General features: G+C 40.6%; 1 protein-coding gene across 1 annotated transcript; it reads right to left on the bottom strand.

Moving 5' to 3' along the window:
• Nucleotides 1-739: 739 nt before the first annotated feature.
• On the bottom strand, nucleotides 740-5,563 carry CUNH5orf63 (chromosome unknown C5orf63 homolog). The gene is made up of 3 exons (XM_010164859.1): nucleotides 5,444-5,563; nucleotides 1,700-1,756; nucleotides 740-919 (listed from the first exon to the last, which is right to left on the bottom strand). Exons 1-3 carry the CDS (start codon nucleotides 5,561-5,563, stop codon nucleotides 740-742), a joined length of 357 nt encoding a protein of 118 aa, XP_010163161.1.
• Nucleotides 5,564-10,961: the final 5,398 nt, after the last annotated feature.

Genomic DNA, 10,961 nt, shown 5'->3' with positions numbered 1-10,961 from the left:
TCACAGCCTCCTTCAGGCATCCACCCGCTCCAGCGTGGGGTCCTCCATGGGCTGCAGGTAGATAACCACTCCACCATGGACCTCTATAGGCTGCAGGGGGAGAACCTGTTCCACCACCATCTTCACCAGGGGCTGCAAGGGAACCTCTGCTCTGGCTCCTGAAGCACCTCCCCCCCCCTCTTCTTCACTGACCTTGGTGTCTGCAGAGTTGTTCCTCTCACATCTTCTCAACTCCTCTCCAGCTGCAATTGCTGTTTTGCAGCAGTTTTCCCCCCCACTTCTTAAATACCTTATCACAGAGGTGCTTCCACTGTCACTGATGGGCTTGGCTTTGGCCAGTGGTGGGTCCACCCTGGGGCTGGCTGGCATTGGCTCTGTCGGACACAGGGGAAGCTTCTGGCAGCTTCTCACAGAAGCCACCCCACAGTAGCCCCTCACTAGCGAAACCTTGCACACAAATCCAACACAAACACATTTTACTTTATCTGCTGTTATGGGGCAGCACTTATTCTGAGAAGCCAGCCTAGGAGAGCAGCAAATGAATGCTACGGAAAAGGCTGATACTGGTGCAGTTGGGCTGGATGATTAATACAAAACAGAATACAAGTCACTCAAGGTTTTTAAGACACTAGTACCATACATTCTAAGAAACATGAGGCCAGATAATGAATACTGCTTTTTCCACACAATTTATGTTACACAGTCCTTTCAGATCCACTCCAAAGCACGTGCATTTTCTTCACTCGTTTCCATCATTTTTTAACTCCAGCTTCATAAGCTGGTCCTCGAACTTTTGGATATCTACTTGATGCTTCATTAGGAACTTCCCATTTAAATGAAAAACAGGTATGTCATATTTGTATTTATCATACCACACCGAATTCTCTGGAAGGGTAATATCCACCTCCTGCAAAATAAACTGTGACAGGAAAGAAGTATGTTAGCACCTACTGAACACTGAAAAACAATACCTGCTTGTCTTTTGATCAGTATTTTTTTCAGAAATGCAAGGCTGTTTTCTTGGTGCTTTTGGATTTATTCTTCCATGTCGTACACAACTGCCCATTTTGTAGGTACAAAATGTATGTAGCCATAATCCTTGGCTTTATGTCTGCAAAGTACTCTCTCCCCAGTCCAGGACAATATTCTTGATCCCCTGTGCAGAACCACTCTTCTGTGAGCACCAACCACAACAAATATGCAGCTGGCAACACAACAGCTGCCTGTTACACAGCAGAGTGCAACACCTCTTTAATGCTTCTGTTAACAGTTCCATCCTGCAAGAAAGAGATCAAAACCTGGCTGAAGAATGGCAAAAACTCCAATTAGATATAGTTCAAATATTGGAAGCTCTACTTACTAACATCCTTCCCAAAACAGATATTTACTTGCCTCATAAAAGTTGCAAACTCCTCCACCAGACAAGGCAATAGTATTTACAAAAGCAGTGGTTTTAAAAACTATTGTGACAAAGTGTATATTGGTTTAGTCTGCCAATACTTAACTTGAGTAGCACTGTTGCAAAATGCTTTTGGATAATGAGTTTTATGGAAATCAGTGCTGAAATTATCTTGGAAGAGGTCACCCATGAAAGAATAATGTATGCAAATAAATCCAAGCAATTTTCTTTTACAAAGAAAGAATCATGATTAACTGTTCTTTCTGTATAGAAAATGTATACAGTATTGCAATACATTACCCTTCTCTTATATGGCTCAAGCACTTCTTTTGCTTCATCGCATAGAGGGCATGGTTTCTAAAGGAAAATATTCAGACAAACTTAAAGCATACAGTAAAACATACAGATTATTTGTACTGTGAAGTAACATACAGAGACAGGACTGATCATTACTGTAAATGTGGGTTCCCTCCCCCATACCACCCTGTCTTACTGCTTTCTAAATCTTTATCAGTGCAGCATGGATGAAAAGAAAATAAACTATTCAGCCACAGAATTTAATTCTTTCTCATTTTCTATTATTTTTCTCATGGAACAAATTAACAGTTTTCTACAGCTCATCTAAAGGCTGATTCAAAGGTTTGGAAGGTCATACACAGACCCCTTCTTTTGGTCAGCAGCAATGAATATTCAAAGTACTGTAATCACCAGCTCAAAACAACTGAGGGTACCACTCTTGACAGAAGAATTTCCCTTGATAGAAGGGGAGTGAGGAAGTCACATGAGTAATTTCTAATCTGTTTCAGGTTGAGCCACTTGGGTCAATTCAAATAGCAAAAGAATAGACTTTAAGATAACCTGGCTGACTTTGCCTGAAAGAAATTAAACATGATCCTCCAGCCTGCAGAGCTGGAGGATGGTAACCTCCACCAGCGAGAACTGGCAAACAGCTGCAGTGTTCTGACCTGTGATGGGTCAAAGAAAACCTCTGATTTTTGAAAACTCCCTGGTCTTCCACTACAGCTACACAGCTGACTTCTGCTGATCATGCATGATGATCATCAGAGCAGTGCATACCTGAGGAAGGGACTCACATGAAGGCTTGCTGCTTCAGTGTTTACAATGGCAGAATTTGGCCTATAATTCACACAGCAAAGTATACAGTGCTGAAGGTGATGGCTGTCCCTCTGCCATGACATACCTTTCACATCTGGAAAAGACCTTCTCCTCTCCTTCTCTCCTGGTTTTTAGTCTCTTTTAGTTTCCAGTGAGGCTCCCTCTCACATGGGGGCTCATTCTCTCTCTGGCTGTCACTCAGGCTCTCACTCTTCTGGGATTGTGGTTTTGGTTTTGTCGCTCCTCTAAGATCTTGATCTGAGACCAGGCTTGGCTTGGTCAGTGGGTGGTGAGCAATTGTGTATCACTCATTTGCATATCTTATTACTATTATTTTAATATCATTATTATTTACATTTTATTTTATTTCAAGTATTAAATTGCTCTTACCTCAACCTACATGTCTCCTTACCCTTACCCCTCCAATTCTCTCCCCTGTCCCATAGGGGAGTGGGAGGAAGCGAGTGAGCAGCTGTGTTTGGCTGCTAGCCAAGTGAAACCACCACAGCCTCCTGCTAGCCTTTCTAGGCCTTGTTTAAACATGGAGTTAATCTGAAAAAAGCTGCTTCTTATTTCCTGTGTGTGAATTATTTTGGATTAAATACTCTACTTTTGATTCACATCTAATCTAAATTGCCTTTCCCTCACAGACAAGCCCTTATGCTCTGAAAACCTATGTGAGATGCTAAAGATCAGCAGTGCTCTGTTCTTGCTAGTTCTTGTCACTTTTGGATGGACTGATACACCCAATACTGGTGACTGAAAGGAACATCCCAGTACCTGCACATCAGTTTTGTAACATGCCAGGCTCTTTACAGTTGAAGTAGGACATACTGCATTCCCCTAGGCCTGTGGAGAGCTTTCTAACATAACAGTTACATAAAAGCATTTGACAAACTAATCTTACCTTAGCAAATAATGTTTTTACTCCTGCTCTGATGGCAAGCTTAAGCACTATGTAGCACTAGAAAGATTGGAAGTGGTTTAAAATCAGATAGTGAACTACTTCAACTAACAGTGAAATCTGTTTAAACAGTCCTTTTATACTAGTACACACTTTTCTCTAGAACAGTACAAGAATAGGTCTCTGTCATCACTTGCTTTATGCTGATTTGTAATAGGGTTGCCTGGTTAAAGCTGTCTTGAACAACCTTCTCTCTCAGATGTATAAACCAGCGGCTAAAGGGACTCCGACTGCTGAGGTACTAAAAATCCCTTCCCAAAGTGTGCTGATAGCTAGATCTGTTAGACAGTACATGTGGTGAAAGGGACAGTTTTATTCCTACAGAGAAGTACCATTTATGCTGCATGCTTCGACTACAGTTTTGCAGCCATTTTAAGATGGCACTGATGCTGAAGGAAACAGATCCATCTTCCTGTCACTGCTTCTTTTGTGCAGGCATAAGCACTCAAGCAGCTGCACAGTACAGCTAAACAGGAGAATTGGTCTGAGTTAATAGTAACTTGCACAAAAAAAAGAAAGGGGGGGGGGGGTTTAACCTGGAGCACTGCATGAATGCTTGTGTTGGCACGAAAGGAGCCTGAGAGGGCAAAACCATTTGGCAGTGCTAGCTTCAATCTGTTTGTAGTGGCTGCAGAAGTCACAGCTCCCTCCTTCCTCCTCCTCCTCTCTTCTCCTTATTCTTAAAAATAGGTTAGAGGGGAAAAGGAGTTAATCAACTAAGAGTTCAAATTAGATTTATTTCAAAGTAGACTGCATTTTGCTTTGCAATTGCCAGTGGTATCAGCATGAAACATCTTAAGTTAAAACCATATTCAACAAGAGGCTACTTCGGAGAATTGCTTGAACCCTGCTATTAGAATATTAGATTTCATACAGTGTCTTACCAATTAGAAATTTTAAGACACAAAAAACATAAGTTTTTTTCCAATTATTAACCCAAAGGTAAGGTCATTATTCCTACCTTATCACATGTGGATTATGAATGAGTTGATGCTGAATTGGGAAGGGGGAGAGAGAGCTGTAACTTTATAGTTCTTCTTATAGCATGCATTGCTCTGATTAATAAACAGATGGTGGCCTTTTATTTTTTAGCATATTCATATGTTACACAGTTTAAACATTCCTCTACGGCTTGGGATGGAATGAACAAACATTGTGCAGGAGGAGGAAATTATTTTAATCACATCCATCTCCAACAAATACTGCCACACTGATGTCAATATTCTCAGTGCTTTGCATTTCTAGTTATTCTCCCCTTGAAGGCTCCATCAACCATACAAACGCGGCACAGCCTGCCGTGTGCCATCCCACCTCAAAGTGCAACAGACCTCTGCAGATCACACAGGCTCTTAATGACAATTCATGGAAGGTGACAGTTCACAAATGACCATTTCTGCTTATCACATCAGTTTTCAAAGAATCCTACCTGCTCATGACACAGACAAATCTTTGCCTGCATTTTACTCCTGTTAGAGTCACACAGTCAATAAAGCAAAAAGAGGGTAAAGCACAATCTATTTTTTCCTCATGGGCTGCCAACACCACGAGAATATATTTTCAGTCTCACAAGTATTGCTGAAATTAAACATGCATGCTTTGAAGAGCCTTCTTTGGCTGTTGATGCTTGTCCTGGGCAGATTATCTTTAACAACTCACCTTTGTTCTCCATTTCCAGGATGAAACATGGGCAGTTAGAGAACCATTTTCAACTAGGAAATGGACTGTAGTGTCACTGAGACACAACTGTCTTTATTTCATTTGTTGGTTGTAACTATTTGCTTGCTAAGAGAGTAGGACTGTGCTATAAAGCCTGATGTAAAAGATACCCCAAAATAAAATGCCCAATTCTACACAAATCAGAAGGGCACAAAAAGCATGGCCACACCATTTCATCTGGGATTCATGTATATCAAAGTTCATAAATATGCAGTCTTGCAGAGCTTTATTCTGTAAACAACTTTTACCTTCGTGAATAAAGTCAACACTGGCTTATTTGTGCTGGCTGAACAGAGTTGTTTCCCCAATGGACTGGATGAATGTCTTGCTAGCTGAAGTGTTCTGCTCAGAAAACCAAGCACCATCATCCTGTTAAGGCAAAATTAAAATGTTTAATTGTTTTGTGGCAAGTTATAGCTCATGAAATGTAATATTAAGATAAATGCGATACTTCAATGACAGTTCTAAAATATATACAATCAAACCATTTTCCCAGGATTTTTATGTTCACAGTATCAACACAGTAATCAGAGAAATGGTTTACTATGCAGCAGGCCAGAACCTTTGCACAGCTCAAAAAGTGTAGTTCCATTAAAAAAAAAGTTTTCTTGCTGAAATGCCTCTTTTAAATTCCCTAACACAAATGCTGACATAAAGAGAAGAGGCTACGAGGATGATCCGAGGGCTGGAGCACCTCTCCTATGAGGACAGGCTGAGAGAGTTGGGGCTGTTCAGCCTGGAGAAGAGAAGGCTCCAGGGAGATCTTATAGTGGCCTTCCAGTAGCTGAAGGGGCTACAGGAAGGCTGGGGAGGGACTTTTTACAAGGGCAGGTCATGAAAGAACAAGGGGAAATGGGTTTAAACTGGAAGAGGGAGGTTTAGATTAGATAACAGGAATAAATTCTTCACTGTGGGGGTGGTGAGACACTGGCACAGGTTGCCCAGAGAAGCTGTGGATGCCCCCTCCCTGGAAGTGTTCAAGGCCAGGTTGGATGAGGCTTTGAGCAACCTGGTCTAGTGGGGGGTGTCCCTGCTGATGGCAGGGGAGGTGGAACTAAGTGATTTTTAAGGTCCCTTCTAACCCAGACCATTCTATGATTCTATGAAATGCATTACGCCATTTCAACTGCATAGATGCCAGTAAGAATTACATGATATTAACAAAATGCAAAGTGCTGTGCTTTGAACCTCAGTAATCTTGATACAGTGCTTGACATATTCTAGTTACTCAAAATTATTCAATCAAAAACTTATCTGTACGTAATCAGAATATTAACATAATGCTTTCTGCAGTGAATTTAAAGCTGCAGCCACAACAATTTGCCTTGAGTCCTTCCTGCATCAGCAAATTAATTTATAAAAGATGTTGATGGGTTTGCAATTTCTGTGGGAGAGTTTAAGTAAATATAGTGCTGTTGAAGGGTACCATATTGGAGTCTTGAAGTCACGTAATCGTAAAAACACTAATAACAATAGTGTTTCCTCCAAACTTGTGTCTTAAAGGGACACTTACAAGGCATTTTAGGACTGAAAGGCAAAAAACAGAAGCAAAAGGGAGTCTGCATGGAGACTATCGGCAGATGTGACACTTGACATCAGAATTTACACTGGGAAAATCAAGTCTCTTTTACATGAAGTCAAACTGCTTCTGGTCAGTTTCTGCTCAGGCAGGACTTACCTGTAGTTCTGCTAACTACAGCTCACCACAAACACACTATGTAATGGCACAAGTTTAAACTTCAGTGTCAGTAGGACCATGTTGCAACTGATAAGCGTGTTTTAGGATGATCAGTAAAAAAGAGCCTAGTGCATTCACTGAATCTCTCAGTACTAATATTACATAGTTTTAAGAGAGACAGATTAGCCAGCATAACTGCTAAGGAAGAACAAAACATTGCCATGGACTCTAAACTTAATGCTACTTAACTGTTTTGTTTCTAAGCAACATCCACAAGAAAAATCAAATGGATGACATGACACTGCTCCACCAACCTTACTGTACTGTCAAAGTACAGTACCTTTTTGTCCAGAGGACTTTGGTAAAAGGAACTTGCCATGTTTCCAGAAGTTTCAACAGAGCAAATACAAATAAAAGGTACTGCCCTTTGAAAATTATAGCCTGAATGATCAAATTTCACATGCTAGGAAAGAATCAGATTTTTTTTTCTTTGACCACTTAAAAATAAAATTGTTTAAAATAGGGTATTCTGCAATGAACAGGCTTTGGGTTTACTGTTTAGATTGGGACAGAAAGGGTTCTTCACCTGTACATGTCAGACCTGATACTGGTAGAAGTCAGCTGCAGGGGCAGAGCAGTAAGTTTGCTGTCACTGCAAAGTTGCAGGTGACTGGCACAGCACACACTGCCATTGGTCACAGTCTTGGTAGCTACTGCATTTGTCTTACTTAGCCAGGTGGAAATCTAATTGTCTTGGATTTTACATAATAAACACAAAAATAAGCTTGGAACCTTTTGGGAAAATGCAGATCTGGATGACAGTAAATAGCCTCAGTCATACGTCAAAATTTTTACGTCCACAGTAAATAGCTGCTCAGAATGAATGTGGTTTTGGCATAAAGAATTGCAGCACATCAGCCTGCTCACATGCAAGATAAAAATACCCAAACAAATAGTTTGCATTCTGGCAAGTTTTTAAATGAATGTTTTTGTTGCTATCCTAGCAAGCCAAATTTTGTGCCTTCAAAACAAGGAAAATGCCCTCAAATTGTTCTGTGAAGAGCAGAATGAATAACGCCTAGATTTCCATGTATATGTTATTACCCTGTATATACGTGTATGTGTACCAAATGGCTCCAGTTCACTCCTTTATACCCCCCTTTCTGATCCCTCCACTCTCTGGTAAATTTGAGTCTGGTGAACAACTCCTACCCAATCATCAGCTGAAGGGGAATGAATAAGACAGTATTAGTATCTAAGTTTCAAGGTCTTACAAAAATAAATAAGCTACTTCCTTACAAATTTTAAATAACTATAAGCAACACTATCTTTGGAATTCAGGAGGAATCTTCATTGACCAGTCCTACTAATGAGGCAAGAGTCTGCTGTTCCCAGAGTCAATGTGAGACTGGCTGAATGTTTTTATAAATAACCTTCCTGTTTGTCAATTTATTCACCTATGTAGAACGATACTAAGGCCATGTCAGGTCCAAAGACTCAAAGGACTAATCCTGAATTATAAAATTATGCCAGCCTCTGTCCAGGCCCCATTCATGCTCTGCTCTTCTACCAACATAAAGCAGTCTGAGACATTTAGCCCTGAGGGAGGCTGAGATACCATCAGATGGCAACATGTTTCCACAGTACAGATGACGAAGCGACTTCCCTACCGTTCTGAAGCCCACAGGTGCAGGACAGCATCATCAGGAAGGAGAGCAGTCACACCTGCTGCATTTAACCTGGGATAAAGCACGGTGCAACTCCAGCTTCACAGGATTGCAACTAAGGCTCTGCATAGAAATTGGCTTTTACATCAGTAGAATTCACTAGTCTTATTTTATTGGATTAAGTGAAAAGGTCGTGGATAAAATCAAATAGCAGTGGTTTTATACAAACACTAAAGGTGTGTTCTGGTGTAGTTCCAATAGGGTGAAGGGTTAAGTATAGCTGATATTGATCTGGAGCTAATGAAAACGAGTATCCAATCACTCATGAGGCAAATCTACTGCAGCAGCTGCATTTGTCTGCACAGCATCCCAGAGCCACACAGGTGTTTAGTGTGTGCACACTACCATCCTGTGAACAAGTGGGTTCCCAACACTGGCCTGGACTAAGCTGAGCAACATTTCCAGAATGCAGAGCTCCAACCTCAGAGGTCTGTTCCACATCGGTTTCATCACTGGCAGAAAGAAAGGAAAGTGTTGCACAGATACCCCAGGGCATTCAGGTCCTGCTTCCATCTGTATCAGATCTGTCTTTTGTTATGAAGAAACTAAAACACTAAAAGCACACACAAAATCTTTCAACATGATTATTCTGGAGCTCTCTAACCTGCCCAGAAGTAATTATGAAGATGTTTGAGGAACAAAATTAATATGTAAATGTAAAGCAGGATGCTTGCAAATTTCAGAACTTACCCTCCCCTATACTACAGTGCTACAGAATGATTTAACAAATGGTGCTTGTAAGGCTGCGCTTCACCCATGCTGTATTTTGCAATGCCAAATTGGACTCACTTGCCTTTAACAGAATTTCCATCACCTAATAAATCCTCATCTGCTGGAAAAATAAAATGTGACACTAAAACTAGCTATTATGTAGTTAATTATCTGTATAAACCTTATCTTAGCATCAATCAAGGAAAGACAAGCATGGCAAGCAACTCTTTAAATGCGGCTATATACTCTTAAATAACAGGTTCAAGTCACCAATATACTCTTGGTCTGTGTTTCTGAATGTTTTATATGCATAATTATTAACATATTTGGACAGAATTATATCACCTTTTCTATGGATTTGTATACATATACAAGAGGGTGAAATTTTTATGAACTTGCAGGCATTTGTCTGTATACACTTTACATTCATGTAGTATTTGATTGTGGAACCCTAACCTGGTTTTGATAGAAGATGGGGATTGCCTGGACAAATCACACCTCTTTCTGCAAGGTAACAGTAATACATCAGGAACACAGAAAACATTACATTCAAAATGTCCTACACATTTTCTAGCTATTTGTTTTAAATAAACTTTGTGTCTATTAAACTGACCCCTGCCCTTCATTTAATCCTCACTCTAGTGGGACAAAGGAATATCAGCTGAAAGAGAATGGGGAAAAAGAGGCAGATGCAAATGTAAGAACACGTGCTGCTGGCCCAACTCAGTGGTGGTTTAAAACAGCCGCCTTCTGTTATTCCTCATTCAGAATCAGCTATGGTCATCCAGGAAAGCAAACTTGCTGGCAGTCTGCTCTTGTCAGTTTGATAACTTATCAGGGAAATGCTGAAAAGGAAAATATGGTGCCACAGCATGAGACCAAGGAGCACATGAGTAGGGACACCAAATCCTGCAGTTGCTGAGACCACCACAGGGCTTTTACCCCACCAGCTTTTCAGAGGAGGCATGCAAAATACAGAAGAATCTTGAACTTTCTGCAAAGCACCTAACTCCAAAGGTCTTTAGGGAAGAGTCAGGTTTTACATAAATCAAAATTCAAAAATATCATCAGTATACCACTTGTTTCCGTGAGGAGATGAATCAATCTGTGGATATTTCTACACATTTTCTCTTATAAACTACAGTAATCTCAAGGAAATGCCATAAACCCATTGCATTCCATCCCAGTAAAGATCAGAACTATCATTTCATCCTAATGTGCAACAAATTTTGTTTAGTGATCCCTCCAGAGATAACCATTCTAGACTCTGGTCCAAAGCACGCACTCCAAATTTCAGACAATTCAAAAAACACTGAACAGGCTGCTCTAATGACTACAAGATCGCTTCTGAAGACTGAAGAACTTGCGTGTACAACGGACCATTATAATAAAGTAAAACTGTAATAGAGTTTAAAAGCTTAAACATCTCCATTTGAGAACTTTTCAGCTAAATGATCCATCCCCAAGGGCCGAGGGCAAACCAAATCAGATAAAGAGTGTATCCAGAGGTATTCCCACTGCCTCCTGTAACGAGAAAGCCCGATTTCTTCTGATGATACTTTCTAAACCAGTAACGACCTCTACAAACAGAAAGAGTCAAAGCCCATAAAAAAACAAGAGAGCTTCAAAGACCGGCCAGCGCCGCCACCC

Source organism: Antrostomus carolinensis, unplaced genomic scaffold (assembly GCF_000700745.2).
Source record: "Antrostomus carolinensis isolate BGI_N321 unplaced genomic scaffold, ASM70074v2 scaffold5743, whole genome shotgun sequence".
NCBI classification, from domain to species: domain Eukaryota; kingdom Metazoa; phylum Chordata; class Aves; order Caprimulgiformes; family Caprimulgidae; genus Antrostomus; species Antrostomus carolinensis.
Note: the sequence above shows the minus strand (reverse complement) of the source record. Positions and strands in the feature narration are given on the sequence as shown.

Excerpts from the sequence above, each read along its gene's own strand:
- CUNH5orf63 (XM_010164859.1), bottom strand. The coding sequence starts at position 5,563 with ATGATGGTGCTTGGTTTTCTGAGCAGAACACTTCAGCTAGCAAGACAT. Across the intron at positions 1,757-5,443 it reads TGTTGACTTTATTCACGAAG|AAACCATGCCCTCTATGCGA; the intron begins GTAAAAGTTGTT and ends ATTTTCCTTTAG. Across the intron at positions 920-1,699 it reads TTGAGCCATATAAGAGAAGG|TTTATTTTGCAGGAGGTGGA; the intron begins GTAATGTATTGC and ends TTCCTGTCACAG.